Genomic DNA, 27,996 nt, shown 5'->3' with positions numbered 1-27,996 from the left:
TCAAATTTCTGATTTTGTCTGAATACTGAATAGACTCAGTGAAGACAGATTCTAATGGAAATAGATAGCTGAATAACGTATCGAAATTTCTACGTCATACTCATATTCTGAAATAGTTTCGTTAAAAACTATTTTACAGTTGAAAACTATTTCACAGTTACATATTTTGTTTGAAATAAATTTCGTCATCACATTTTTAATGTGAATATTGATTATATAATTTAACACCTCTAATTAAAACAAGAAAACCTTGCAATCTCAAACAGTGAACTATCTATAACAAAACAACCAGTGCTATGCCGTGAAAACAGACAACTTTTCACAGAGTCATATGAACTTATGAAGGCATCTGTTCAATAAAAGGCTGTATAACAATTACTAATGCAATAACTGGAGGGGGAAATCCGTGTAGTCACTTTCCCAGCACCTGCTTTTCTACATTCTAGGGTACTTGTTTGTCTATACTGGGACGACCAACGACCATCGTAAATAATGGTTTAAAAAAAGAAAAAACCCGGACCTATAGATGGCCCACGAAAGAATAGCATGAGAGAGTAGCTGCATGCAGGATGCTCTGCCTGCAGCTGGAGTATGTTAACCCTGATGGAGGTTGCGGAGTTATCTATGTGGAGATAATGGAGATATCGTGGCAAGTTATCGGAGGGGGAATCTATTGTTATGCAAATTTTATTATTTTATTTCTCTTTTTATGAAATATCCACTAATAAGTGTACCCATGAACAATAACTAGTGCCCACAGCGACTGTCAAAACCAGCCCTTTTGTCTTGGTTTTGATAAACATTTAACCTACACAAGGCTCTTTTGAATTCCAGATCTACTGAATTGTGCATTTATAGTATCATATTTTAATATTATCATCATTGTAGGATGAAAGCTCTGATTTTAGTGGGAGGGTTTGGCACAAGGCTCCGTCCTTTAACGCTCAGTCTTCCTAAACCTCTGGTGGAATTCTGCAATAAACCAACCGTCGTTCATCAGGTTTGTTTAATCTTATTTAAGACGTGTAGGCATAATTTTCTGTCTTATGAGTATTGCTGAAAGCAGTGTTTGACAGGTTTTATCTCAAAATGGTATTCTTCTTCTGCAGTACATCAGTATTGTACACAGTTAACATCTACAATAATCAATTCAAACTATATATTTTTTTTAATCAATAAACTTTCAAATTGTTACACAAATACATCATTTTATTTCAAAGAAAATATCGCCGAATGACCTTACATGCCTTGACAAGTGACCGAGTGTAAACAAAATAAGGGACACCGAAACACCAGTTGACCAGTAAACTGATCATAGCAATTACATCGGGCCCTAAATGCACCTATAAGTGAAGCGATGCTGCAACCAAGGCATGCTAGGTTTATTCCATTGAACTAATAAGGTTACAGCCTAAAATATAAATATAATAAATAACAATGTACCATAAATCATAATTATAAACACACTTTATTTAATTTAACATATTTTATTAATTATACTTTTTATCAATTTATATTTAGACAATATAGTTACATTAAGGTAAATTGTTTAACTGTCAGAGGATGTTATATGGTCGTTTAGAACTGTCCAGAGGTACTTATTTAAATGGGTTTTAAACACGGATGGCCTTGAGATTTCCCTTAATTCATAAGGGAGTTTATTCCAAAGAATGTGTGCTCTGTAAAAGTAAGACTTAGATATGCCTGAACATCTGGTCTGGCTTGACGTAAGGTTTTGTGGAACTTGAGGAGAAATGTCACTAATCATACTAAGATCGTCTAGATGTGATCGCCTTAACCTACTTCCCATGAAACGTCGTAAGTAAGGTGGAAATGTCACAACTGACATGTCATAAAAATATTATGAAAATATAATATATCCTTGTAATCAAACCTTACCGAGAGTGGAAGGATATTTAGTTCCTTACACGCTATGAAATACCTTTTTTTGTCCCTAAGGCTCAAGTAAATATCATTAAGGATCCACTTGATACCTCTTTTTTGTATCGATTCAAGTTTCTCCACCGAGGTTTCTGAATGAGGCCGCCAGATAATTGTGCAGTGTTCGAAATGACTTCTAACCTGAGATAGATAGAAGGCCCGACGTTTTTTAGTGTTCTTGGTGAAGTAACATGTTCTTTTTAGAAGGCCTAACCTCTGACTAGCCTTAGAGTATATCATATCACAGTGATGTGACCAATCTAACTTACTATTGATATGTACTCCAAGATCTTTTTCAATGTCTGTGTATTCGATAGCCGTTTCATTCATTGAGTACACAAAATTAACACTACGATTCATAGAATATGCTCGGGTAATAGAAAGAACGTGACTTTTTGAAGGGTGAAACACCATCTTATTATGATGAGCCCAATTTTGAAGACTGTTAATATCCCGCTGGAGCAGCCAATGGTCATCCTGGGACGTGATTCTACGCCATATTTTTGTATCATCAGCATACATGGTTATATTTGTTTCCGGTGACAAATCCTCTGTAATGTCATTAAGAAAAAGTATAAATAAAGTAGGCCCTAAAATTGAGCCCTGGGGGACACCTGATCTAACCTGACAGGGAGCAGACATTTTATTTCCAATGACAACCCTTTGGTATCTGTTTTCAAGGTAGCACTTGAAGAATCTCAGTAGAGATGCATCAAACTCATGGCATCCCTTTTTATCTAATAAAATTTGCAAAAATGTTGCTATTAAAGCTGTCAATATTCTTTAAACTATAACTTTTACAATAAAAGTAAGTAATAAATGTGCATCATGATAAATTCCTAAACCCCCACTACATTCCACAAATTCCTAAACCCCACTACATTCCACAAATTCCTACCCCCAGATAGAAGCCCTAGTGGAAGCAGGTGTGGATCACGTGATACTGGGTGTAGGGTACCGAGCTGATATCATGGAGACGGAGCTCAAGAAACACGAGGAGAGACTTGGCATACGAATATCTATGTCTTACGAGGACCAACCCCTGGGGACAGGTGGGGTTGTGAGAGCTTTAGTTTTAAGTTATGAACTACCTTATCTAACATTCGATTTGATAAACGCATTGTAAACTTTCTTAATTCTTATAATTCTTCCAGCACGCTAAAATATTAACATACAGATCACAAATATATCTTTACGTATTCCCATTTCAGCTGGACCACTAGCTCTAGCCAGAGAGATGTTACTGGAGAATGCTGAGAAGCCCTTCTTTGTGCTGAACGCAGATGTTGTGTGTGGTTACCCCTTCAAGAACATGTTAGATTTCCATTCAAAACATGGCTGCGAAGGAACCATCTGTGTAAGTCAAAAAGTCATAGAGATCTACTAAATAATGAGCGCATACATTTAGTATTGTGATGTCAAACAGTAATCAAATCAGAAATTTCTGACCAATTTTATTGTAGATCATTACTTGTGTTGTCATTAGATATGCGGTAAATTTGATGTCGGCGATTATAGAAAATATGTTTCGAAAAACGTGACAGTAGGATTAAAGATTGGTCGAGGCTGGATCTCTGAAAGCTGGTTAATTCATCTCTGTCACGTATCAAATCAGACTTGCACCTCCTTTCCATATACTGACGGTAACACGTTGCGAGGTTACAAAATACTGACGGTAATATTTCCTCTTCTGTTGGTTATAATGTTTTTTACGGTCAGGTCCTTCGTTACTCTTCCATTATCTCTGACCTTGATTCTTTTCTGTGTTCTACCAACACCCTTTATAGGACACTTCTTTCAAGATGTTATAATGACAGACTCCTGAAGAGTAAATTCAGAAAGCTTCTGAAAGACCGACCTAGTATTCTGTACAAATACAGTATACTTGATGTCAGCGACATCCTTGACATCACATTTAACGTGAACAGGTGATCACTGACGAGTGATTGCTAGGGGGTCTTGGCACATTAAACCGGTACAGGTATTAAACCCCCGAAACCGGTGTGCCAAGTCATCTGCTGATGATGTTCACATAACTTTATTTCCTCTCTCCTTTATTCCTTCCGTCTTTTCTCAAACTTACAGTTCAGTTACTTTATTTCACCAGGTCTACCTAAGGATCAATTATTCTTTGGTGGGGTTTCACTTCTGGTATTGGCTTCATTCCCGTTCCTTTTCCTTATTCTTTATACTTATTTTTTTTATATAGTTTAATGAGATTACACGTTGCTAGGTTACAAAATACTGACGGTAACACGTTGCTAGGTTACAAAATACTGACGGTAACACGTTGCTATGTAACAAAATACTGACGGTAACACGTTGCTAGGTTACAAAATACTGACGGTAACACGTTGCTAGGTTACAAAATACTGACGGTAACACGTTGCTAGGTTACAAAATACTGACGGTAACACGTTGCTAGGTAACAAAAGTGGAGGAACCCTCGCGCTATGGTGTGGTGGTCTACTCGGACGATGGTAAAATTGACAGATTTGTGGAGAAACCCAGCAGCTTTGTGTCCAATAAGATTAACGCTGGACTTTATCTCTTTAACACAACTATTCTGGAGCGTATTGAGGTAATTTTAAATGTAGCTTTTATCATTTTCGTTATTTAGGTTAAAAGGAATGATGCCTAAATTTCCCTCATTTCAAGGATTGCACTGTATGCATACCTATTCTGACAATCTAAACAATCCAGAATATTGAAAATATCGAAAATGTCCAACAAAATTGGATATTTTTTACATTCTGAATTGTCAAAAGTAAAGTTGTCCGTAAGCTTTTGATTTTGTACACAGAGCTCAGAAAATTGTAAATTATCTTGTTCACAAGACGATTCATGTACATCACACATTTAACTTTTCTTTAACAGACATATTGATTCTCAGTTGAAACCGACAAGCATAGAAAAGAAGATCTTCCCAGAAATGTGTAAAGAGGCAGAACTCTTCGCCATGGAACTTCCAGGTTAAAACACAAACAAATATGTAAAGATTTGAATATGTAACTAGGAACTATGTAATTGTAAACTGTATTAGCTAGAGTACTTTGCCAAGATTCAGTTATACAATATACATTTTGGGATAATTTACAGAGTTTACTGTGTCACAAGCTTGCTTGTAAGATCTTGTCACTGTAAGATTGCACACGTTGAATACAGTTAAAAAGTTACTGGATGCAAATTATGCAATGGGAAATTAGAGCAGCACCAGTTTTAAGTCAATTCTATTACTAAATGCATCATCTAGATGAAGATGACATCTTGCTCGGGAAGTTTTGTTTAAAGCGAGTTCTGTAGCAGGCAACCCAACCCAATTTAAACTATAAAGTAGTAGTACATTATCCTGGCTGTGTTTGATAATTTGAACTATTTATGCTCTCGTTGGAGAAATGCGACGCAATCTTACATATTGTTAGGAGTTGGTGGGATCACTACACTAAGTCGAAATATCCACATCCCATTACACATGTATATTTAATGGATAAAGTACATTTTAAGTGTTGTAATTAGTTTGAAATATATGTTTTCAGGTTACTGGATGGACGTAGGACAGCCTAAAGATTTCGTCATCGGATCGTCAATGTATCTGGATCATGTTTCCAGAACGAAACCCGAACTACTCTGCAAAAACGAGTCATGTTTAGGTAAGAGTTTTAGTATTTAAATAATCTAAATTCTTAAATTTGGAACTGCGATATAAACTTATAAAACTTAATTGCCCGCTTTTGTTTCATTCGCAATAGATATTTACGTGGCAGTATTATTTTATTATAAATAATTTCAGGTTTCTTACTTATGAACTTCAAAGTGTTCCTAATTAACACGCACGTAATCACATTTAATAAATAATGACATGAATTAATAATAAATAATAAATAGTAACATAAATAGTGTGAAAAAATAAATAAGATCGTGTTTGACCAGGAAGCATTGAATGTGCTCACATTTAAATAGGTCCCGTGAAATTGTTAAGTTCTTCTGATTACACGAAATCAATGTACACATATTCCACATAGTAAATATTACTAGATCTAATTTATAGAAGTGGAATACTCCTAGACCAGTAGACCTATTGCTAATAACTACCTTTTTCAAATGTTTATTTCCCAGGTAACGTATTAGTAGACAAAACCGCTACTATTGGTAGGAATTGCCAAATCGGTCCTGATGTCGTCATAGGACCAAACTGTGTAATTGAAGACGGTAAGTACTAATATGGTTGCCTAATTATCAAATACGTTGATTATTCATATTAGTACATTAGTACATTAGTTATTTAAAACTGTATCATTACTTGAGAAGTACGGAGGTATAGACTGAGCAGTGGTTCTGTTATTGAGATATACTTGTGAATAATATCCCAGACTCACATTAATGTTAAAGAATTTCATCATATATTTGGCGGGCTCATTGTCATGTTTCTACAATATCGAAACAATAAGAATTTTGTGGAAGACAAGCTATAAGAATATAAGTTAAAGAATTAAGATTTTGAAAAAGTTTGATCGTTATTGACAACTATTTGTAGCCGCAATCGTTGTACATCTATTCATTCACGGATACTCTCTATTAACGATAAATGACGTGTTCGCTGACATGCATACGGAACATTAACGCTCAAACTGCCACAAGTTTGTGACGCGCGAAGACAATTTAATATAAAAAAGCTCCTATTTCATATTCACAATGTTCGCGTATCCGCGCGCAACACGTTGCAGAGGTTAATTGTTAAAACTTGTGAATTTTGTTTCTATATTTATAATCACAATAGTAATCATAATAATAATGATATTATGTCTTCTTTAATTATTTTATATCATTAGGTGTTTGTTTGCAGAAAACCACTATAATGGAAGGAAGCAAAATTGGCTCTCATTCTTGGATAAATAACTCTATCGTAGGATGGAAATGTAACATTGGAAAGTGGGTGAGTATTGAATTAAATAGGATACGTTATACTACTGCACTGGTTGAGTATTGAATTAAATAGGATACGTTATTCTACTGCACTAGTTGAGTATTGAGTGATAGCATACGTTATACAACCATAAAGTCTCGAGTGGCTTTTCCCTTCTATTTAGAAATTATACTGGTATCCTTACAGTTCCCTTAATTAAGTTGGTTGATATGAAGATTATGTAATTCATTTTATTTTCCTTATATTCAGACATTAGCCACTACCATTTGTCAATAAAAATGGAATTTTGAGTAACCCTCCAGTTTCCTGATTTTAAACTAGAAACCCTATTCTAGTTCTAGAACAATCGTATAGTGATAGTCTTTTGCTGTGACATGTATTATTACTCCACAGGTAAGAATGGAGGGAGTAAGTGTGTTAGGAGAGGATGTTAAAATACGAGATGAGTTATATATTAACGGGGGCAGGATATTACCTCATAAAGAAATAGGTTAGAAAATAGCTCTACTATCATCTCAAGCAAAAGTTTCTGCATTTTATTAGATAAAGAGTACTTTTCGTGGTTTCTTTAATCTGGATATATATAGTTTGATACTAACAACAAACTGATTTTGATTCAAGATCTGTAATCTTTGAATGCTATTCATTTCCCTTTATTTTCCCCTCATTTTCCCTGTATTTTCCCTTAATTGACCTTCACAACAATATTTTTCAGGGGAGTCTATTCCTAATCCTGCTATAATAATGTGAACTGAACCCAAATCCAAAAATCGATCAGATTATAGAAATAACGTTACATGTGTTGTTAGTGGGGTAATAGTGTACTAGTAAATTAGTAAACTAGTATAGTAGATACCGTAGACGCAGGCGTTTTATATTGGACTCTTCATACCATCGCTTCTGGTAGATTTGGTTGCGGAGAAATCAATGATTCTCGCTAAATGAACATCATTTGAACACGAAAAAACCGAAAGAGGATTTATGGTTCCCTTTGAGGAAACTAAAACTTATAAACGAAACCATCGAGATGAAATTGTTTACGAGAACAGAAAATGTTTCATGTTTTGCAGAGGGTTGAGTTGTTGTCTAGTAACTAGTAAGTCTAGTTAATCTCACTTTGTCCTGTAGATTACAGATGGTGCAGTTTTGTTACATACATCTACTTTTTTTAACGGTTTTAAACCGATGAATTTATAATTTAGTTCGAATGGAAATATATTTGGTTGTGTGATAAAGAGATAGACCCTGCAATTACAGAAGTAGATTTTTGTTCAAATAACAACAATTATTAAAAATTACTGTACTGATTTGTTTTTAATATGCTGCGTGTAAGTGTTTTACATTTTGCCATTTATTATTGTGAAGGTATCTTATTGTAAACTACTTATGATTTATAGACTTCTGATTTTGTCACAATCTTTAGTTTTCATCGTCTTACTCTTGTTGATGTTGAAAAAAGTGTTTTACTTCAAGTCCGAAAGTCTATTTATTATTTTAGATTTACCAAGGCTCACACCCCTTAGGAACCATGTCCCAAGTAGATCCATGGTACGATAATAAACTCAGAAACGACGCTACAGGATAAGTTGCTCCTTCAAGAATTATATTCAACAGCTCATATTCGAACCCTAAGTTGCATGATCAAAATTTAAATTACTCTTGGTAAAACCCCTGTCTGCAGTTCTCCGATCACATGACATTTGGCATGATACAAACAAGATCAGTATTCATTTATAACTTGAGGAGCAGATTCTTTAACCCTATAAAGAGGATCGAACTTGTACATAGGACCCCCTTTCAGGCGTGTAACTGCCATTGTCTGAACTATAACTGGAACTGTTTCAGTAGGGACCGGGGACAGATCATAGTTGTTTACCAGCATTGATAACGTCATCTTCATTGCGATCATTGCCACATGTTTTCCCAGACACGCTCGTGGTCCCGCAAGGAAGGGGAAGAATGTAAAGGAGTCCACATTTGGGATGCCCTTTTCAAACCTCTCTGGGATAAACTCCCTGGGATTAGGCCAGTACTCCTCGATCCGGTGGAGAACGTACTGACTATACTGAAACTGGCAATCCCCTGGTATCCAGTATTTCCCTGCCTGGATTGACTTGTTCAGCCACCTTGTTCCTCTCAGTAAGACCGGTGCTAGTCGCAGAGACTCCAGCAACACCATCTCCGTGTAGTGCAGCTTGTTGAGGGATTTGTAGTCTGTGATAGGGTTAGCTCTCAGCTCCTTCACCATCTTTTCAAACACTTCCCTGTAGTTAATCAGGTAGATAAAGAGAGATCCGAGCTGTTTGGACATGTTATCCATCACCAGGTACACCGTCAGGATATCATCTATCACCTCCTCATCACCCAGCCCTGCTGCATCGTTAGCACTGATCAGCCAAGCCAACAGATCGTCCTCAGGGTTAGAGTCCCAGGACTCCATGTCCTTCCTTTTCTCGTCCACCATCTTCTTCCCCATCATCCTCATCTCCACCACCATGTCAATAGTCTCCTGCTTCTTGGTCGATACGTGAGCTCCAAATACCTTCTTCAGATTACCTAGCTGGCTGGGGATAACGTCCAGGAATATGTTAATACGGCGCCCTATCTCCTCCGGAGAATCCACACCCATCTCACATTCCATCCCTAGGACTCCCGGCAGAGCTGAGAATATAATGGTGAATATCTCGTGGATATCCAGGACGTTCCCAGCGCAGGCTCTAGGTTTTAACTTTGTCTCCAACAGTCGGGACATGAGTGGAGTCAACCTGTCAAACACCACGTTCATGTTCTGTTTAGCAAAAAAGGAGCTCATGATCCTCCGTTTTACAGCCCACTCCTGGCCACCTCCTGTCAGGATACTGTACGTTCCAGTTATTCTCTGTCCGAACAATGCCCGGTTAGGTAGGTGATCCACCTTGGTGAAACTCACCACATCCTGAGATATCAGCTTCAAGATCTCCGGGTCAACTGTGAATATAACCGGCCTGGTTTTAATCCTAAACTGAAAAGTATCACCGTAAATACCCCTCCAGGTCAGGAAACAGTCCAGGAATTTGTTAGCTTTCTTAGCTGCCATTAGAGTGAGCTGGTGGCCGTTAAAGAAGCTGTCCGGAGGTGGTCCGGGAATGTGCCGGAATTTCTGGCAGTACAACCATTTCTGTATCGTGTCCTGAAATGGTGTTTTATTAACTTGGCGGCTTTCTTTCTTTTCCGGTCATGTTAGCATGTGATGCCTTGTTCTGTGACGGGCTAATCTGATTTTAAAATTTACGGTGAAAAGTATGAAAATAAAATATAGTCTGAGTACGCATGCAAATGCTATCTCAGTATCATTGCCGCTCAAAACTCCATGAACATGATATTTAAGACTTGAATTTGATATAAGCTTACCTGGAAGTAATAGAAGAGTGCTAATATTGCGATTACACCGACAAGCAACATTACCGTAGGTAACAATGTTATGGGTAACAAATGGGTAACAAATGGGTAGCAAATGGGTAACAATTGTAATGGGTAACCAAACTACAACTAATTGTACGGTATATCTAATATTACAAGCTTGCCTACGCACTTATTATTAACAATAATTGTGTAAACCCAGCTGTGAGCTTTGGCAGGAGGTATACCGGCATGCAACAGGGGTGGGGGGGGGGGGGGGGGGGGGGGTGAGTGAGGCTGCCAACTCTTAAATCAGCGATAGGGTAATTACTGTCACTCGTTATTTATTTTAGATAAGTGGCGAAAATCGTGATGACATTCAACCATCCTTAGTTTTATTTTGTTCCCTATCAGGGTTTGGATATCACCACTGGTAACTTCAAGTGTGAATAGGGAGAATACTGTAAGTTTTACGTTGTCAATCGTCAGTGTTGTATAATTTGTAATACTGAAATTCAGAAAATACTCTCAGTATTTCTGTGGTAAAATATGATTAGAGTATTAATGATATTGATTCATTGTGATTATAACGGAAGCTGTATTACCAATTGAATATGGAAGGTCTCCTCGATATAACAAATGTTTATTTAGGGCTTCTGTACTGATAACAATACCTACTCATCCCAGCTCGACTGAGCATGCTCAATTAGTAAGATAGCGAACAAAACAAATAACGTCTAATCCTATCACTTATCTGTACCTGATCAATATCTGTAAGAGGTCACCTTTGATTTGATCAAACAACTAGACAGTTCGACATTGTGCAGCTAGCTTGGCTTGGGTCCAATTCAATGAAATCAACTGAACGTAAGGTATGCATGACTCCTAGTTTAAAAGTGCCGGTAATAATCAACTCAAGATAAAGATAATGTTCTGGCAGTGGCCTGGGTCCATGGAACAGGCCTAACTGGACTAGAAAGACGGGTGACTTCTCACGGTTTTACCTCCACATTTCATCTCATGACGTTTAACCCCTGAAGCCCTGAGAAATCTAGTGCTACGCTTCACCTTGGCCTGACTTATGTTATATCTGTAACCCTAATTGTTCCTTTGACTCGTTTACATATTGTTTGCTCAGACACTAGTTTATCAACACTAGTTTATCAACACATACTCTAAACGGTATCAGCGCCTAAATGCTAAAACTTTTTGTAACCTTCTATCCGGGGATGAAACGCCGAAATTTTGATCTCGATAGGTAGAACTCTGTTCGCTGACTAAATGTATCTCTTATCATAGTCGATTCTTTCAAATTGGATGATACCTATGCCATTGTTAATTGTACAGTCCTTTTTCCCGTGAAATTTGTGTGGGTTACAATGGAATAACCTCAAACTTGTTATCTGTAAATAGTACTAGCTAACCTTGACACCTTGATTAAAACGATTTATGTGAGAATGACATCTTTTTAACAAAAAAAAGTTCAATTGTTCTGAACTGTAAATACTATTTTCTAATTTTCGTAGAACTCCAACCCAGTAGCTCAATAGGTCGTCCGATGTCAAATCTTTTTGAAGAAAGGAACATAGAAGATGTGTACGACAGTTCAGGTGATCACACGAGAATTAAGAACTTGATATCCAAGTTCAAACAGAAGTTTGGCGAGGAACCCGGCTTTCTCGTTCGGTAAGAATAACGTTTCTTTTGAAGTTCAAATTAAATATTGAATTATGTATTAAAACCTATACAACAAACAAACAATTTGCCACCAAACTCACCCCTCAGAGCACCGGGCCGAGTAAACCTGATAGGAGAACACGTGGACTACTGCGGGTTCCCCGTCCTGCCCATAGCCATACAGCAGGATGTGGTTATAGCGGGTAGAGCTGACCCCTCTGACCGGGTGTTAACCGTATCCAGCTCTAATGATAGCTTTCAGGAGTACTCTTGTAACATCAGGGATGTTCAGGTAGGGTTTGGTGATTTTACGGACCCAATTATTGTCAGACGATGGTTCTGTATTTTTTCCTTTTCACCCTTTTGAAAAAAGGCAATAGTGAAAGGTTACGAATGGAGGTTTTTGCAGAAAAACGTGGATTTTGGAGATTGCAGTAGGTGGGTCTGAGTATGTCGTGTTCCTTACTTCCGTCCGTTACCAAGCAAGGATTGCTTGCGGAGATGTGATGTATAGATAGCCTGTGATCTATGAATGCGCGGCGCGACTGTGTTTTAATGTATATGATGCATGTAATGTATATGATGCATGTAATGTATAATATTACTATTAGGTAATACGCCCAATTTGTACGTGGCACGCGTAGTGTATTGATTTGTACACGAGTATAGTTTACCTTTGCTGATCATTTCTTGAATTACAGATACAAGTTAAGTTCTACGGCAATTGAACTGAATTTTTTCCCGTATTTGATGCATAATTTATCAATATTATTAATATTATGAAGATTGAAGTGAGCTGATTGGAGCTTATACTTAAATTTATAGTAAATGTGAAATGGAAATCTAGCGTCCGCCAAAACGAAACAACGGGCGCAATTCTTGTTTAGCTATTAACTTCTATTTCATTTCTATACTCTATATGTTTTGCTCATTATGTTTAGTCTTGATTAATCCCTATGTTTGTTGATCTGTCCAATGCCCATTACCAAGGTGAGCATGAACTGAACAAATATTGGGTAAATTATTGGTAACATTTCCGGATCATGAACCGTTGTTGGGTATCAATTTTAATCTACAACAATGATCGGAGTCATGAGATCTTGTTTGTGCAGGTAACAGAAGTAAAGTGGTACTCTTACGTATTGGCGGGGTACCTGGGTATTGCTCAACGGATCAACTCTCTGCCGCCAGGTGAGTTTCTTTTTAACATGGCTGGAAGTTTAATATATTGTCAACAACAGTTTTAGTCGCAGCTATTACACTTTTATTTTAGCAGAGATACTAGAACTGCAGAGGGGTTATGAGAGTAGGTGATTAATATAATAGGTAAGAAGATACTTTACACAAATATCTTGAGTATAATGTGCCCAGGGCTGCAACTCATGGTTGATGGTACAGTTCCTATGTCTGCTGGTTTGTCGAGCTCATCTGCCCTTGTCTGCGCTTCAGCCCTTATGTCAGCCCTCTTCCTTAAGGTTTGTCCGACTTTTCATGATTTTATAATTTCAATCAATGTTTTGTAATTTTATGAGGTATTTTCTTCCTTGAATCTTGATTTATAATTTATCTCATTTCAATTAAATGTGTGGAACGTAGCTGGCAGTCTGAGAGATCTATTTTTTAGAAATAATAAGGATTAATATTTAAATTTAAAACATAATAATTATAAATCATCAATACTTTTTAAATTACAACTCGCAAATAACTTCACGGAGAAAAATGATTATTCCCAGCTTACTTGATATAAATCAAACTCACGTATTGGTGCCTGATTTGAACAGACCGTATTCATTAAAGTGTAATCAGTTGTATATTGTAATTTAAAAAACATTGGCTACAGTTCAAATTGTCCGTTAATGATTGTAACTACTCCGACTACACTCCTCACATGTTCCCCTTCTCAGAATCCTCCTTTCTTCTCCTTTTTCTGAGCTACTGACTACTAGTTGAAAGAGTGTTGCTCTATCAAGTGCTCCAGTAGATCCTCGTCAATAACACTTCGTACCTGAAAATATTGTGTTGAATTTCTATCTACCGACAACTGAATAAAGGGATATTTTAAAGTTTACAAAATAAAGTAAAGTTGATTAAACGCGACGAGATGCTAAATGTCATTGCCACGTTTATTTTGAAATAAGTTTTTTGTTTCTCACAAAGAAAGATAAAATAACTCCTGACCAGGTTCCATTGACTGCATGTTCCTCTTTTCACTTCCACATCCCCATTACTCCTTGCATCCATAAAGTCGGTCCATTGGAAGGACACGTTCTGTAACAGAGAGGGGTCCAAAGATCCACATCTTCCTTTGTTGTACATACTTGCCACATCTTCTGCCGAGAGCATCTTGTCGAATATGTTAAGCTCATAGAGGTCACCTCCGAACGAATAGCCGGTGCTAAACCCTCCTCCCCTAGATGTTTGCCTTTGACCCAGGACAAGCACACCGTCCTTCTTCAGAGTTCTGCCTGAGGTGGTGCTCCCAGTCTTCTTTGCCTCTCCGTTCACATAGATGGTTCTGGTAGTCGTGGCGAACTGCCATGTCGTGCAATAATGGCTTCAGACATCTTTTTCAAGGAAACTTGTAGAGGATCCTAGATTGGTGTTGAACAAGTCATCATATGAGCTGAATGATGAGATTGCAATTTCATCGTCATGTGAGGAAGCTACCTGGTAACTAAACCAAACAGAGTAGCCACTACCCGTGTGCCGTGGCTTAACCCAAGCACAGATACTGAAAGAGGTTGTCAAGCTCTCAAAATCAGGCGCAGGTAAAATAACATAGTTCGACACAGACGGGGTTGTCGGGAATCTAAGTACCTCTCCCAGGGGGGTGACTGGACATGGGAGAATGGTTAGTACGAATATCAGTGATATCTTGGCTAATATTATGATGTTAGAGTAAGACTACAGATTGCAAGAATGATTCAGCTTGGGTGACTGAGTGTTATATATCGGATATTAATTACTTACTGGGCGCTTCCAAGCGCAGGTTTCCGTTGAAGTCTTATCTTTGGGATTCATAATTAAAGAAGTCGTTGTTAACAGAAACTTAGCAGACGTGTACTAGGCTCCAATATAATTACATATTACAGTAAATTATAATTTTTACTCAAAAGTGTCCACTTTTGAGCCCTAATCATATTTTTTAATGAAGGACGAAGGTTCTCTTAATAAGCTCTTAATAAACCAATTATTCTTTGCTCAGTGTACATGCCATTTCAATAAGATTATTATTCCCTGTTTTTTTTGTAATATTGAAAGACACGACATAAAGCATTGTTGTTTCAGGAGGAGACACTAAAAAGAGAAGCCATGGCTGAGATTTGTGCTAAAGCTGAGAGATACGTGGGAACTGAGGGTGGTGGTATGGATCAGGTGGGTAGGTTAAAAATTAGCATCTCCTCAATAATATAACAAGTTCCTTAGTTTCCGTCAAACTATTTTTTATAATTTAAATCAAGATCTATCACAAATCTAATTACTAAAAACATCACGTATCTAATGATCTGATCTCTTCAGGCAATATCATTTCTGGGAGTAAAAGGGAAAGCTCAGCTGATAAACTTCAACCCTGTGCGCTGTGAGACGGTGTCCTTGCCGGACTCTGTTACATTTGTGGTTGCTAATTGTATGGTCAACAAGTGGAAAGCAGATGGAACTGATTTTAATAACAGGGTAGCCGAGTGCAGACTTGCTGCTGATGTAGGAAGATTTGTCATTTTATTTATTGTGTACTTTACAGTATTAACGAGGAAATATTAAAAATTTCTGACAAAAAATAAAGAAACATCCTTATTCCTTAATCCGACAGTCGTGAAATCCATCCACATCTTTTTTTTGCGATAGTGATTCCTCTCTTTAGTATCAAATACGAAAACTATGTGTAAAGTTGAAAATCCCAATCTCTACACTTCTCTCAGGTTATAGCCACTGAACTGGGGCTTGACTGGAATCACATTAAAAAGCTGCAACCGCTGATGGTCGCCACAAACATGACTCCCAAGGAGTTGTTAGAAAGCGTAGAAGAACATCTCCACCCAGGAGCTTACACTAAGGACGAAATAATGGTAAGTGATTTTGGGCTGTTTTTTGACGAAAATTATTAAGATCGGTAAATAAGCTTTAAGCTGGGTGCCCGGTGCGGGTAAGTGCTAGTTACATAACTATTGAAGACGTTATCATTTCAGGGTATTCTAGGAGTGGATGATTCGACGTTTGCCTCGATTATTGGGAAAAGTTCTAACGAAGTTTTCCGGCTGTACGATAGGTTAGTTAGACTTTAAACTCAATAATTATAGGAACGTTGTGTTTTTGTTTTTACAGTTCATACTCTCATATAATGCCATAAATTATAAGTTTGTAAAATTTATGATTCTTTACCAACACTTCAGTGCGGTATTTTATCACTACAGTCCTCTTTCTCTTAATTTCACATTTGGTATGTTATCAGGGCAGTGCACGTAGCGGGGGAAGCTTCTAGAGTAGCTGAGTTCAGACGCATTTGTGATGAGAATCCTGCCGATATCCAGGTTTAGATTTTGATACTGAGCGATTTCATAGCTAGTTATCACTATGATGGTGGACCGGTTATGTACGAATTGCTCATTTAAAATAACTTATCCTTCGTACATGATTCCGGAGTTCCGCTCTGGTCTGATTCTGGTTCCGAACATTTGATAGTATTCTCGTCACGTGCAAGAAGTACGCGGAATTATTTGTTGGGTACTAGATATGATCGTGCAATATACAATAGACCATATCTTCAGGGACTAGGTAGATTGATAGACGAGTCACATCTTAGTCTGAAAGACAAGTACAACGTCAGTATTGAGGAGTTGGATAATCTTACTCAGGTACGTACTAGGTACATCTAGGTACATACTAGCTGCATACTACTTACTTCTTACTACTTACTGCTTACTACTTACGATGTACAATGTGCAATGTACAATGTACAATGTACAATGTACATAAACTAGGTACATACTAGGTACTAGTAGAGATAGACCCCTCAGAAATTATAATACCTTACAAGACTTTATTGTGGCGGACCAATTTGCGACGACCGAAATTTTGGCGGTCCGAAAATATGGCGAAATTGAACAAAAACCGTCAAATTTCGGACGTCACAGAAAATAAGGGTATTTTTCATAATTTTTTGTGACAGTAAGCAGTAAGGAAATTTCTGAAATTCGGTAAAATCATGTTCAAACTTAGTCTGTATTAAGACTGTAAGACTTTCATGTTAGCACATACATGCATTTTAATGCAAATTTAAACTGTATTGCTTGACATTCAATTCGTCATTGGTGTGGTGATAATTTGTCCCAAGATGCCAGAATTTATTTATTTATTTTACTTGATATTACTTTTTAGAAACAAAATAAAGCAGTGAAGGCACAGTCATTGAAATAAGCTAAAAGATAATGCGACGGATTCTATTACGACGACCGAAATTTTGGCGGTCCGAAAATATGGCGAAATTTTCGGAAAACCGCCACATTTCGTACGTTATAAATATGTCTTGTAAGGTATAACGACTCCAAATTCAATACTCACTTCTCTTTATGATGATTGTAAAAAGCTTCAAATAGTTGGAGCAAACGTGATATTCCTCCATATAGATTTGTAGAGACGCTGGAGCACTAGGGTCTCGTTTAGTTGGAGCTGGATTTGGTGGTTGTACTATTTCCATGGTTCCCAAAGAAATTGTGAGTATGATCGAATTAAATATTTGGGTTATCATCAATTATTGTTATCTTAATAATGTATAACAGGGGTGTAGGAATGATTTTCTTCATGGGGGGGCCAAATTCTAAATTTTTTTGGCGCTTCGCGCCACAGCCTAAATATTTTGGCGCTTCGCACCAAAGCCTGAATTTCGAGGGTAAGGATAAAAGGAAATTGCGGCATGTGCGGTATCGCGATTTTTCACGTTTGCCGCAACAAATCGCGATTTTCATATCCTGGCCTCATGACAAATCGCGATTTTTTCAGTTCTCTGCGTCAAATTGAGCCATTTCCTTTAAATCTGAGGACCAAATTTGCGTATTTTCCTTCAAATCTGTGGGCCAAATATCACGTTTTCTATAATTAGTACATGAAACCAATCAGTATCACATCCACAACCTTCCGAATGTAGGTATGGACTTCAAAAAACCTAAAAATATATTTTCGGCCCATACCAGAATGATCAGGGTAGGATGAAACATGAACAAAAGTAATTTCCAGAAAAACTTTGAAAAATTTCGACTTTTCGAAAATTTTCGGTCCGAGTTGTTCTCGATACGTACCTCTGAAGGCAGAGCTCCCGTTTCCGAGCTCGTATTGCGAAGGGGAGGCCTGTCTTCAGAGATCGCATTACAAAAGGAAACCCTCGAGTCCAAAATCGTATATCGAAGGGGTAGGTAGGACTAGTATATGGTACAGTCGCAAGATCAAGACTCCAACTAAAATCAGGATTTACAAAGCGGCTGTTCTCACTATACTGCTTTATGGAAGTGAGGTATGGAATACCACACAGACGCAGATGAAAAGATTTGAGGTGTTCCATCATAGATGTCTGAGGAGAATCCTGAAAATAAAATGGTTTTATCATGTATCTAATGCTGATGTACTTAAGCGGGCTAACATCGCTCCTGTTGATACTTTCGCACGAGCAGCTAGACTCCGATGGTTTGGCCATGTGGTGAGGATGCCAGAAGAAAGAATACCCAACTATCTTCTGCACTGGATCCCAAAGCATGGTAAAAGGTCAAGAGGTAGACCTCGGAAAAACTGGTTGTCATGTGTCCGGGAGGATGCAGCAATCTTCACAGGTGTCGATAACATCACGATAGAAGATGCAGAACAACAAGCTACAGACAGGGTTCACTGGAGAGGTCTAATACACCGGAGAAAGGAGTTACTATGTGGTGCAGGCCACTCCAACGACTAGGAGGAGACCTTTTCAAGTACAAGTAAGTAAGGTAGGACTTCGAAAACCGAAAAAAATATTTTCGGCTCATAATGATCAGGGTAGCGTGAAACATGAACAAAAGTAGTTTCCAGAAAAACTTTGAAAAATTTTGACTAAAAAAAAACTGACTAAAAAAAATTTTCGGTCCGAGTCATTCTCGATACGTACCTCTGAAAGCAGAGCTCCCGCTTCCGAGCTCATATTGCGAAGGGGAGGCCTGCCTTCCGAGATCGCATTACAAAGGGGAACCCTCGAGTCCAAAATCGTATATCGAACTTCGAAAACCGAAAAAAATATTTTCGGCTCAGAATGATCAGGGTAGCATGAAACATGAACAAAAGTAGTTTCCAAGAAAAACTTTGAAAAATTTTGACTTAAACAATTTTTTCCGAAATTTTTTAGAAACCTAAATTAAAAAGTTGGCCCTTTTTGGCCCCTTGCCCAGATTTCATGGGGGGGGCGATGGCCCCCCCTGCCCCCCCACTTCCTACACCCCTGATGTATAATTCGATTCTATAAATCAACTTGAGAGTCTAGAAATTCTTATGAAATGACTTATCATGCAAATGCCTTACAGAAATTAGACGCATCCTTATATCAATGATTCTGCACTTTAATAACAAGAATTGCGCCCGTTGTTTCGTTTTGGCGGACGCTAGATTTCCATTTCACATTTACTATAAATTTAAGTATAAGCTCCAATCAGCTCACTTCAATCTTCATGATAGTAATATTGATAAATTATGCATCAAATACGGGGAAAAATTCAGTTCAATTGCCGTAGAACTTAACTTGTATCTGTAATTCAAGAAATTATCAGCAAAGGTAAACTATACTCGTGTACACATCAATACACTACGCGTGCCACGTACAAATTGGGCGTATTACCTAATAATAATATTATACATTACATGCATCATATACATTAAAACACAGTCGCGCCGCGCATTTATACTTACTAGCAGGAACCCGTATAACCCTATAAAAATAGTGTCAAGATTCAAGAGACTAAAATAATTATTACCTATTTAATTCGCGTTTTTGACACCACTTGGGGGTTCAAATTTTGTGCTCTAAAACTCCTATTCCTTGGCCAATTTTTTATTTTTTCATGCCGATTTGGAGGCGATTAAAGCATTTGACCCAGTCAAAAAAGTATCAGTTGTATATCTTTTACGGTTTTTGCGGAAAGTTGCGTTAAAGTTGATGCCGTGGTGTCAGTAAAATGGTACGGATAAACACATCCATATATATCGTCTCGCTTTATATATAGTAAGATAGATCACAAGCTATCTATACATCTCATCTCCGCAAGCAATCCTCGCGCGCGCGCAACTTTTTCGTTGCTTGGTAACGAACGGAAGCAAGGAACACGACATACTTAGACCCACCTACTGCAATCTTCAAAATCCACGTTTTTCTGCAAAAACCTCCATTTGTAACCTTTCACTATTGCCTTTTTTCAAAAGGGTGAAAAGGAAAAAATTGGACATGCATGCACAATCTATTAATTTCTAAATTAAAATTAAAATATCTTGATTTTCATTTTCCCAGGCGGACGAGTTCATTAGCCAAGTCTGGGAAGCGTACTACAAACCTCTTAACATCTCTTTTGAAGAAGCTACCTCAAAACACCTGTTCGTTTCGTCTCCTTGCGCTGGAGCATGCGTTCTCAAAGTGCCATCCTAGTTCACTACTTCAGAACTTATGGAGAATTGATTAGCATAGCTTTGTGCTAAACACGATACTAAAACAGAATAGTGCATGGGGGTTGGTTATAGGTTATGTTTGCCTATTTCTATGAAAACGGGCTGAGTTTTAAATTTTAGTTTGATTGAATGCATTATTATTATTCAATTTTATTTTTTGTCACTGTTATGTAATTATGTAGATAGTTATGATAGTTATGTAGAATTTGTATATGATATCTTTCTTTCTTAGGATTTTGAGTGTTAGCATACATTTAACGCATGATAATCACGTTTGTAATTTGATTAATTTAAAGGAATATTTTTATTTTTATTGTAAGCTTTTGAATATATGAAGTCTTATTGTATATGCACGTTGACGTAACCTCAAGTTAGATGATGTGTATAATTTAGACGCGCAACATGAATTAACTAATCCTCCTCCTCCTCCTCCTCCTCCTCCTCCTCCTCCTCCTCCTCCTCCTCCTCCTCCTCCTCCTCCTCCTCCTCCTCCTCCTCCTCCTCCTCCTCCTCCTCCTCCTCCTCCTCCTCCTCCTCCTCCTCCTCCTCGTCCTCCTCCTCCTCCTCCTCCTCCTCCTCCTCCTCCTCCTCCTCCTCCTCCTCCTCCTCCTCGTCCTCCTCCTCCTCCTCCTCCTCCTCCTCCTCCTTCTAAATTGTCGGATCCTAGACAGCTGTTTATTCTTGCGAGGCTTGTTTACTCTACATTTAAAGCTTAGTAAAGTCACGTGGATATGATGAAAGCACTCATAAAATTAAAAGTCTTCACTGATTGCCGGATATTAATCTCTCCGAATCATCTACTGGAGCTGTTTATTGGTGAGATATTCAGGTAACCCTGTAGCTTGGTTATTTATTTAGTTATTTTTTGGTTAACTGACAGATTACTCAAGATTAGAGCCGAACAATATTGTTCGCTGTTCAAATTATAAATGAGATGACCGATGATTCTAAAATTTAAGACCTTTGCGATAAACTTGTTAAAAGTCTCAGTGTTCGCTCTGTGCAATCTACCATTTCCTAGTTCTTGTTTGCATCTCGTTATAACAACCTGTACTTGTATTCAACAAACTTGTTTGTCTGCGAACTGTTCCCTCAACTTTGTCTACCACAGATTGTAAAGCCCACTGTCTCACTAGGCACATTCCATTGAACGATGTGGCAGAATCTGGTGCTATCGATATTTATTGTTGGCCTGACTCTTGGTGCTGAGGAAAAAGAAGTCAAGTTTCAGCTAGCCACTAAAAAGGTGGTGATAGCTGACAAACCGACTAACACCTCGGAAATCAAGACAGAAACCTTGCAGCTGATCACTATTGCCAATAGTGCGTCTTATGGTGTACAAAATCCAGACTTCGGCATATTGTCGGTTACCATAAAGTCGTATTACAAAGAGTCTGAAACCAAAACAGATGACGCTACAACTGACGACGCAAAAACTGACGACGCAAAAACTGATGACACTAAAACTGACGACACTAAAACTGACGACAGTACTACTGATGACGCTAAAACCGAAGAGAATAAAGACCGGAGAAAGAAGCGAGACACCAAAACACCACCCCTCTTCACCCAACTTCTCCTCGTTAACGACGACCTCTCCCCCGTCACCGAAATCAACATCGCCAACTCCACCTCCTCCAAATCATTCGGATGTCCCACCTCCAACTCTTCCACCGTCCCTGCTGCCACCAGCTCCTACGCATTCCTCGCATACCTCTCATCCTCCTGGGCTTCCACCGTGGAGCTAACCGTCAACCTGGACTTCACCAAGATAGCCATGGGAAACAGCATCAAGTCAGTGTTGGACCACAGCCAAAAGGAAGTTCTCCACATGGTGGATATAACACCTGATCACGTGTCATATAGGAGAAGTGTTCACATCAATGTGGAGAGTGAGAATGAGATGAACGCTACCCTGTACATTTCACCTTATTGTCCTGCTGCTGTTACTAACTTCTTTGAAGGCTACGAGAGGGCGAAGTTGTCCTTTTCTAAGACGGCGACGTTTTCTCTCCATCATTCTTCTTTTCCGGTCATTAAAGCTCAGCGGTAAGGCTTACTGATTACTGAAACATAAAATTAAAACTACACTTGGCTTCGGTCCCACTGAATCACTCGCCTAGGATTTTAATCTTTTTCACAGATAGGCCATTATATGATTATAAGGGTAAGATTATGGTATAATTGGATGTATTTTTCTATGCTGATTTTGAAACAATCTTATGGCATAGGATTAAAATGCTTCCCTGAGGAGTTATGGGCAAAAAACTGTTTTAGTCACGATAATTACCGTCAACCTGACAAACTTTATTACCCGACCCCAGGTATTACGTACGTATCTCCCTGGCTGACGGCTACCCAGCCAACATGTCCAAGAATGTGACAGTCTCAGTTAACCAAGGCTACGACTACACAGTGTTCGTTCCCCTGTCTCTCTACTGTCTGGTGTGTCTCTTCTTCGCGACTATGATCACGTGGGGCTTCTTCAGGGTCTTCTCCTACTCCTGCGATCTGCCCTGTTATGCTAGTTGGAGGAAGACTATCATGGGGTGAGTGCGCGGCGTTAATATCTGGATGTTAGTTTCTTATTCATAGTATGGGTATAAGGTTCTTGGGTTAATAGAGGGATCTCGTCCCTACGTAAGTCAGTTTAGGGAGGTTTGCAATAATAAGTATGACAATAATTGATTGATGGCTGTGACTTGAAAGAAACAATGATTTAATTTGGTTTTCACTCATGGTTGATTGATCGAAAGCAACATCTATCATCACATCACCAATTTAATATAGGGGGTGCAAGTACAACGACAATTTTTATATAAAGATATAAATGTTTGTCCAGTTTAAAACAACACCAAAAATGGTTATGACACCCCACCTGGTAAATAGCATTTTGATTTAGTGGTTCATTTGTTTGAGACTGACTTTGTTTGAAATGGCTATAAACCCCTCCTTCCCACTCTAGGTGGTTAATACGAGGCAACAAGGGGTACGCGTACTGGACCCTAGTAGTGGGTGTATGTGTCCTACTGGGGGAGGTAGCTGTTGTTATCAAGTCCTATGATAGGATGACCACGGAGGGGGACAGGGATCTGTGTTATTACAATGAGAAGTGTTACCGGTCTGTTACCTGGATGGACATGCCTGCTAACTCTGGTGAGTGGATTAGAGGGGGTCCTGCCTGCCTCGCTGTTCTGTGAAGTCACTTTCGTTTGACATTTTCTGTAATCTTTTTGTATCTAATTGGGTTAACTTTTGATTCGGGTTACGATTAATCATCAAAATCAGTTTTGAATAAGTCTCGATAAGTGTCGGAATAGAAATCAATATGTTTTTGTAAATCAGAAGTAACATTCTAGCGATTGACTTGGTGAAATCATTGGATACAGTAAGAAAGCGTATCAAAATAACTGGTATTTTGGAACTGTCAGCTTAGTCCCTTAGTTATAACATTCTTGTTGTGTACAAACATTCCTTGTTGTCTAGTTAGTGAGAGGAGACTTTTCAGAGGTCCCGGTAAACAAGTACAAATTGTGTTATGCTTCAGAACAATCACTCAAGACTTCTAATCTTTAAAAAATCAAACAATTTGATCATAAATATGCATTTAAGGCACTGCATAATTAATTCCATCTGGCAGTATCATAGCCTAAAGACGTTCCATGTCTTGAACCTTATGATAGAGTTTGACTGTTTGACAATCAAATCGATCCGCCTAGGTACTCTGACTTTTCTCGATGATATTCATGACCGATCTATTATCTTTCTGGTTATTAATCGTCATCGTTTGAAAATAATTTGACTCCCCTGAATCCAATTGAAGCTGATATCAATTCTCTTTAGTGACAAGTAATTTATCGTTCCTGCTGCACGGCATCATGGCTCTGATAGTGATATCTCTGATGGAGAGCAAGTGTGGTGAGAATAACCACATCCACGAGCATTCCTTCTCCCTCGCCTACTCTCTCGGCACTGCTCATGTCATGCAGGTTTATATATTATGTCTCTGGTATTTACTGACAAATTCTTGGGAAAAATGAGGCCCAATTAGAATTACGATCATGGATTTAGAAATTATATACATACAGCAAATGTATGAATTTTATTTATAAACCATATTTTTCCACGCGTAACCATGATAACTTTTACGATCAATGTTTAAAATTAAGTAAAATCAACTCTATATCATTTCTATGCGATAATAATTAATTAATTAATATTTGATAATTGGAACTGAGTATATTGCAGGCTCTGTGTGCAGGATTATACTCGCTGTGTCCATCAAGACTCTCTCAAACCTACGATCTAACATTCCTTTACATTACTATTGCTCTTTATGTGGCCTGTCTCTTTGATCGGTGAGTTTTGGTGACATAATTCTAAGTTTGATGACACGAATTTTGGATCCTCAGTCTGATTCTTTCAGGCTAAGAAGTTGGAGAATACGTTAACATTTGTTTTTGTTTGTTTATTATTAATAATATTAACTTATTAATAATATTAATAATATTAACTGGTGCGCTGTTTATCAGGGGTTCTATAAACTACATCAAGGATCAGAAGCTGAGTCGGTTCTGCAGTATCCCCTCCAAGCCTGTCCGAGCCTCTAAATTCTACGTGTTTCTCGTTGGACCCATGTTAGCTCTACAGTATACCGAGGTATTTAAATATTTGAAATTACTGGTAAGATTTGTCTTAAAGTTTGAAGTTACTTCAAGTTGAAGTATATTGTCTTAATCTTTACGTTTTCTGTTCTGAACTTACAAATTTTAAAGCATAGATAGTTACAATTTGCCCGTAAGTTGCTTTAAAAGAGCACTTTGTTGAAAGAAAACCTCGCCAATTAATCAAATGACAATATGAATATAAAATATTGTAAAATATTGAAACATTAACTATCAGGCAGCTTTCACCTCGGAGGGTTGGCCGAGTAACGTTGTCAAGACTGTTTACTACGCGGTATTCTTCGTCTGGCTCGCTACAGTTCATGCCTGGATCGCTTTCAAGGCAGAACTCTTCCCTATGGACTTTTACAGGTTATAGATATTAGATTTAATCATAACTGAAATTTTGGATAGCCCTCCGTGATAAGCCCGTCCTTGGAATAAAATAAGAGACTCACTTTCCTTAGTTCTAAAAGTAAAATAACTTTGATCACTTCTATGAAGGAACTGTCTTTGTACGAAAGAAAAGATCCTTGCTTAAAATGTTTCTCAACGGTAGAGGTATTGAGTATTCTCTTACTCTCACAGCATGAAACTTATTCTATAGACGATTAAAAACTCTAAACTTTAAAAGCCAATTTCTTCAGATAATTGACGGACGGCAGGTGTGATACGATTAAAAACTCTAAACTTTAAAGCTAATTTCTTCAGATGGTTGACGGACGGCAGGTGTGATACGATTAAAAACTCTAAACTTTAAAGCTAATTTCTTCAGATGGTTGACGAACGGCAGGTGTGATACGATTAAAAACTCCAAACTTTTAAAGCTAATTTCTTCAGATGGTTGACGGACGGCAGGTGTGATACGATTAAAAACTCTAAACTTTAAAGCTAATTTCTTCAGATGGTTGACGGACGGCAGGTGTGATCCGGATCACCCAGAGTTCTGTAACTGGTGGGATTGCTACAGCTACAAAATGAAGAGAGACAGTGGGTACGGTTGGAAGATGATGTTGTTTGTCCTTCATACCTTGATCTCTATCGCTTTCGCTGGTTACGAAGGTACGTTTAATACTACTACTTCTATAACTTAAACTACTACTAGGCCGGAAATCGGAATTTAGCCGATATACGCCAGATAACCCACTCCGCATATCATTGTATCGTATCAGGGTAGTTCCTCTTTAGAGTTTGCCAAACCCATAATCTAAAGCAGAAAAGATTAAATTTATTGCTGCAAAAATTAAATTCTATCAATTTTATCCCCTAAATGGTCTGCAGGTTTCTTCTGTGATGACTGCAACTTCTCCTACTTCTTCCTCGGCTGGTTACTTTCCGGCTTGATATTCTGTCTCCTCTATGCCTTGTTTGATCAGATTGGACTTGAAAACAAGTTTGCTCACAGCAGTTGGCACACCAATTTTACCTGGGTTTGTAATACGATTATCTCTAAAATGTTTCTACCGAATTATTACCAAATTACAACGCATTAAGTTGAGCAGTTACAAGATCCAGTTCCATCGTGGAATGTTAATTTTGTCTGGCGAACGTGATTCTGTCTCTCACAGAAAAGTAGCAAGTTTGAGAACTTCGATTTTAACACAATTATCATATTAGGACCAAAGTTCCCTGAATCTCACCAACAATACCCACCTGCAGATACGAATCATTTACAGTCTGATGGTCCTATCAGCCTGGGCAGCCACAATCTGGATCTACCGCAAGTACGACCTTTACAACCCCCTCCGATCACCCCAAGAATCACGCACGATGAACGACCAGTGCATCTTTTTCGACTACTACGACGGAAACGACATGTTCAGCATGTTGAGCTCGTTTGCCATGCTGGGGACCACCTACCTGGTGATCTACCTCAACTACCCGTGTGTAGAGTGTGTATCTGCTCACTACGGGATAGAGTACACAGGAAGGCGCTTCAGCATGAGTCTGAGTGAGGGTGCTAAAGATCAAGCAGCTGGAGGTGTTGCTGGAGGTGCTGCTCCAGCTACCATACAGGGACCTTGTGGTCACAGTGGGTGTGGGGGGAGCTGCTCCCAAGGTGCGGGCCATGGCAAAGGAGGGCCACTCAATTGTGGGTGTAAAGATAACTGCGGGTGTGCTAAGAAATCCTGTGGGTGCTCGATAAAGTCTATCTGTGACTGCAAACAGAGGGAAGCTAGCAAGAGAGGGTCCTGCAAGGGAGGATGTCCGCACTCCAAATCAGGATTCTCCCGTAACGACTCACACCGTCACACCAAAGAGTCTGTCATGACAGACATGTCTGATGACATCTCCTATATCAACATCTCGGATGATGTTCCGGACCCCCATATTATCTTTAAGGAGAACGACACGAGCAAGTACCCCGCTGTAGTGGTCAAATCAGGTGAGAAGAAGGGCAAACCTGGCTATTTGTTCTGATCGACTGACACGTGGTGTTTAACCTATTGACACGTGAAAAGAACGTGACAGACAGACAGATTCAAGACTGACAGGGTCAGAGTTGAGCTACATTCATGATGTGAAATGTACACATAAGATTAAAGAGTTGGCCTGAAAGACTATACAAGTCCGGAGAACTTCTCAACTATAATCCCCGATACTTCGGGTAGACAAGACAAGACAGACTCACGCGAGACAACCTTTTCAAGTTATTTTAGAGACATTATTAACGTCCATAAAATTAACTCTGCATATGGCTACAATCCGTTCACAGCTGAATATCACCGGAATTTCTCAGCGTAA

General features: G+C 38.4%; 3 protein-coding genes and 1 long non-coding RNA gene across 4 annotated transcripts; 2 read left to right on the top strand and 2 right to left on the bottom strand.

The window, feature by feature from the left end:
- Positions 1-877: 877 nt before the first annotated feature.
- On the top strand, positions 878-8,339 carry LOC134819145 (mannose-1-phosphate guanyltransferase beta-like). Its single transcript, XM_063828917.1, has 10 exons — positions 878-1,000; positions 2,846-2,993; positions 3,153-3,298; positions 4,367-4,522; positions 4,835-4,913; positions 5,478-5,591; positions 6,058-6,150; positions 6,771-6,874; positions 7,259-7,355; positions 7,581-8,339. Exons 1-10 carry the CDS (start codon positions 890-892, stop codon positions 7,613-7,615), a joined length of 1,083 nt encoding a protein of 360 aa, XP_063684987.1. The 5' UTR covers positions 878-889; the 3' UTR covers positions 7,616-8,339.
- Positions 7,971-10,415, bottom strand: LOC134819144 (cholesterol 24-hydroxylase-like). The gene is made up of 2 exons (XM_063828916.1): positions 10,256-10,415; positions 7,971-10,034 (listed from the first exon to the last, which is right to left on the bottom strand). Exons 1-2 carry the CDS (start codon positions 10,304-10,306, stop codon positions 8,586-8,588), a joined length of 1,500 nt encoding a protein of 499 aa, XP_063684986.1. The 5' UTR covers positions 10,307-10,415; the 3' UTR covers positions 7,971-8,585.
- A 333-nt stretch (positions 10,416-10,748) lies between these two features.
- On the top strand, positions 10,749-20,962 carry LOC134819141 (N-acetylgalactosamine kinase-like). Its single transcript, XM_063828915.1, has 12 exons — positions 10,749-11,929; positions 12,029-12,212; positions 13,033-13,111; positions 13,292-13,395; positions 15,209-15,295; positions 15,440-15,622; positions 15,841-15,987; positions 16,108-16,187; positions 16,371-16,449; positions 16,687-16,773; positions 17,545-17,631; positions 20,433-20,962. The coding sequence occupies exons 1-12, from the start codon at positions 11,802-11,804 to the stop codon at positions 20,565-20,567; spliced, it is 1,380 nt and encodes a 459-aa protein (XP_063684985.1). The 5' UTR covers positions 10,749-11,801; the 3' UTR covers positions 20,568-20,962.
- Positions 13,746-14,178, bottom strand: LOC134819143 (uncharacterized). Its single transcript, XR_010160730.1, has 2 exons — positions 14,099-14,178; positions 13,746-13,925 (listed from the first exon to the last, which is right to left on the bottom strand). It is a non-coding gene; the product is annotated as an uncharacterized LOC134819143 (long non-coding RNA).
- Positions 20,963-27,996: the final 7,034 nt, after the last annotated feature.

The sequence above is a fragment of the Bolinopsis microptera genome, chromosome 8 (assembly GCF_026151205.1).
Source record: "Bolinopsis microptera isolate Bmic1 chromosome 8, MBARI_Bmic_1.0, whole genome shotgun sequence".
NCBI classification, from domain to species: domain Eukaryota; kingdom Metazoa; phylum Ctenophora; class Tentaculata; order Lobata; family Bolinopsidae; genus Bolinopsis; species Bolinopsis microptera.
The sequence above is the reverse complement of the archived record's forward strand: the minus strand, read 5'-3'. Positions and strand labels throughout refer to the sequence as shown.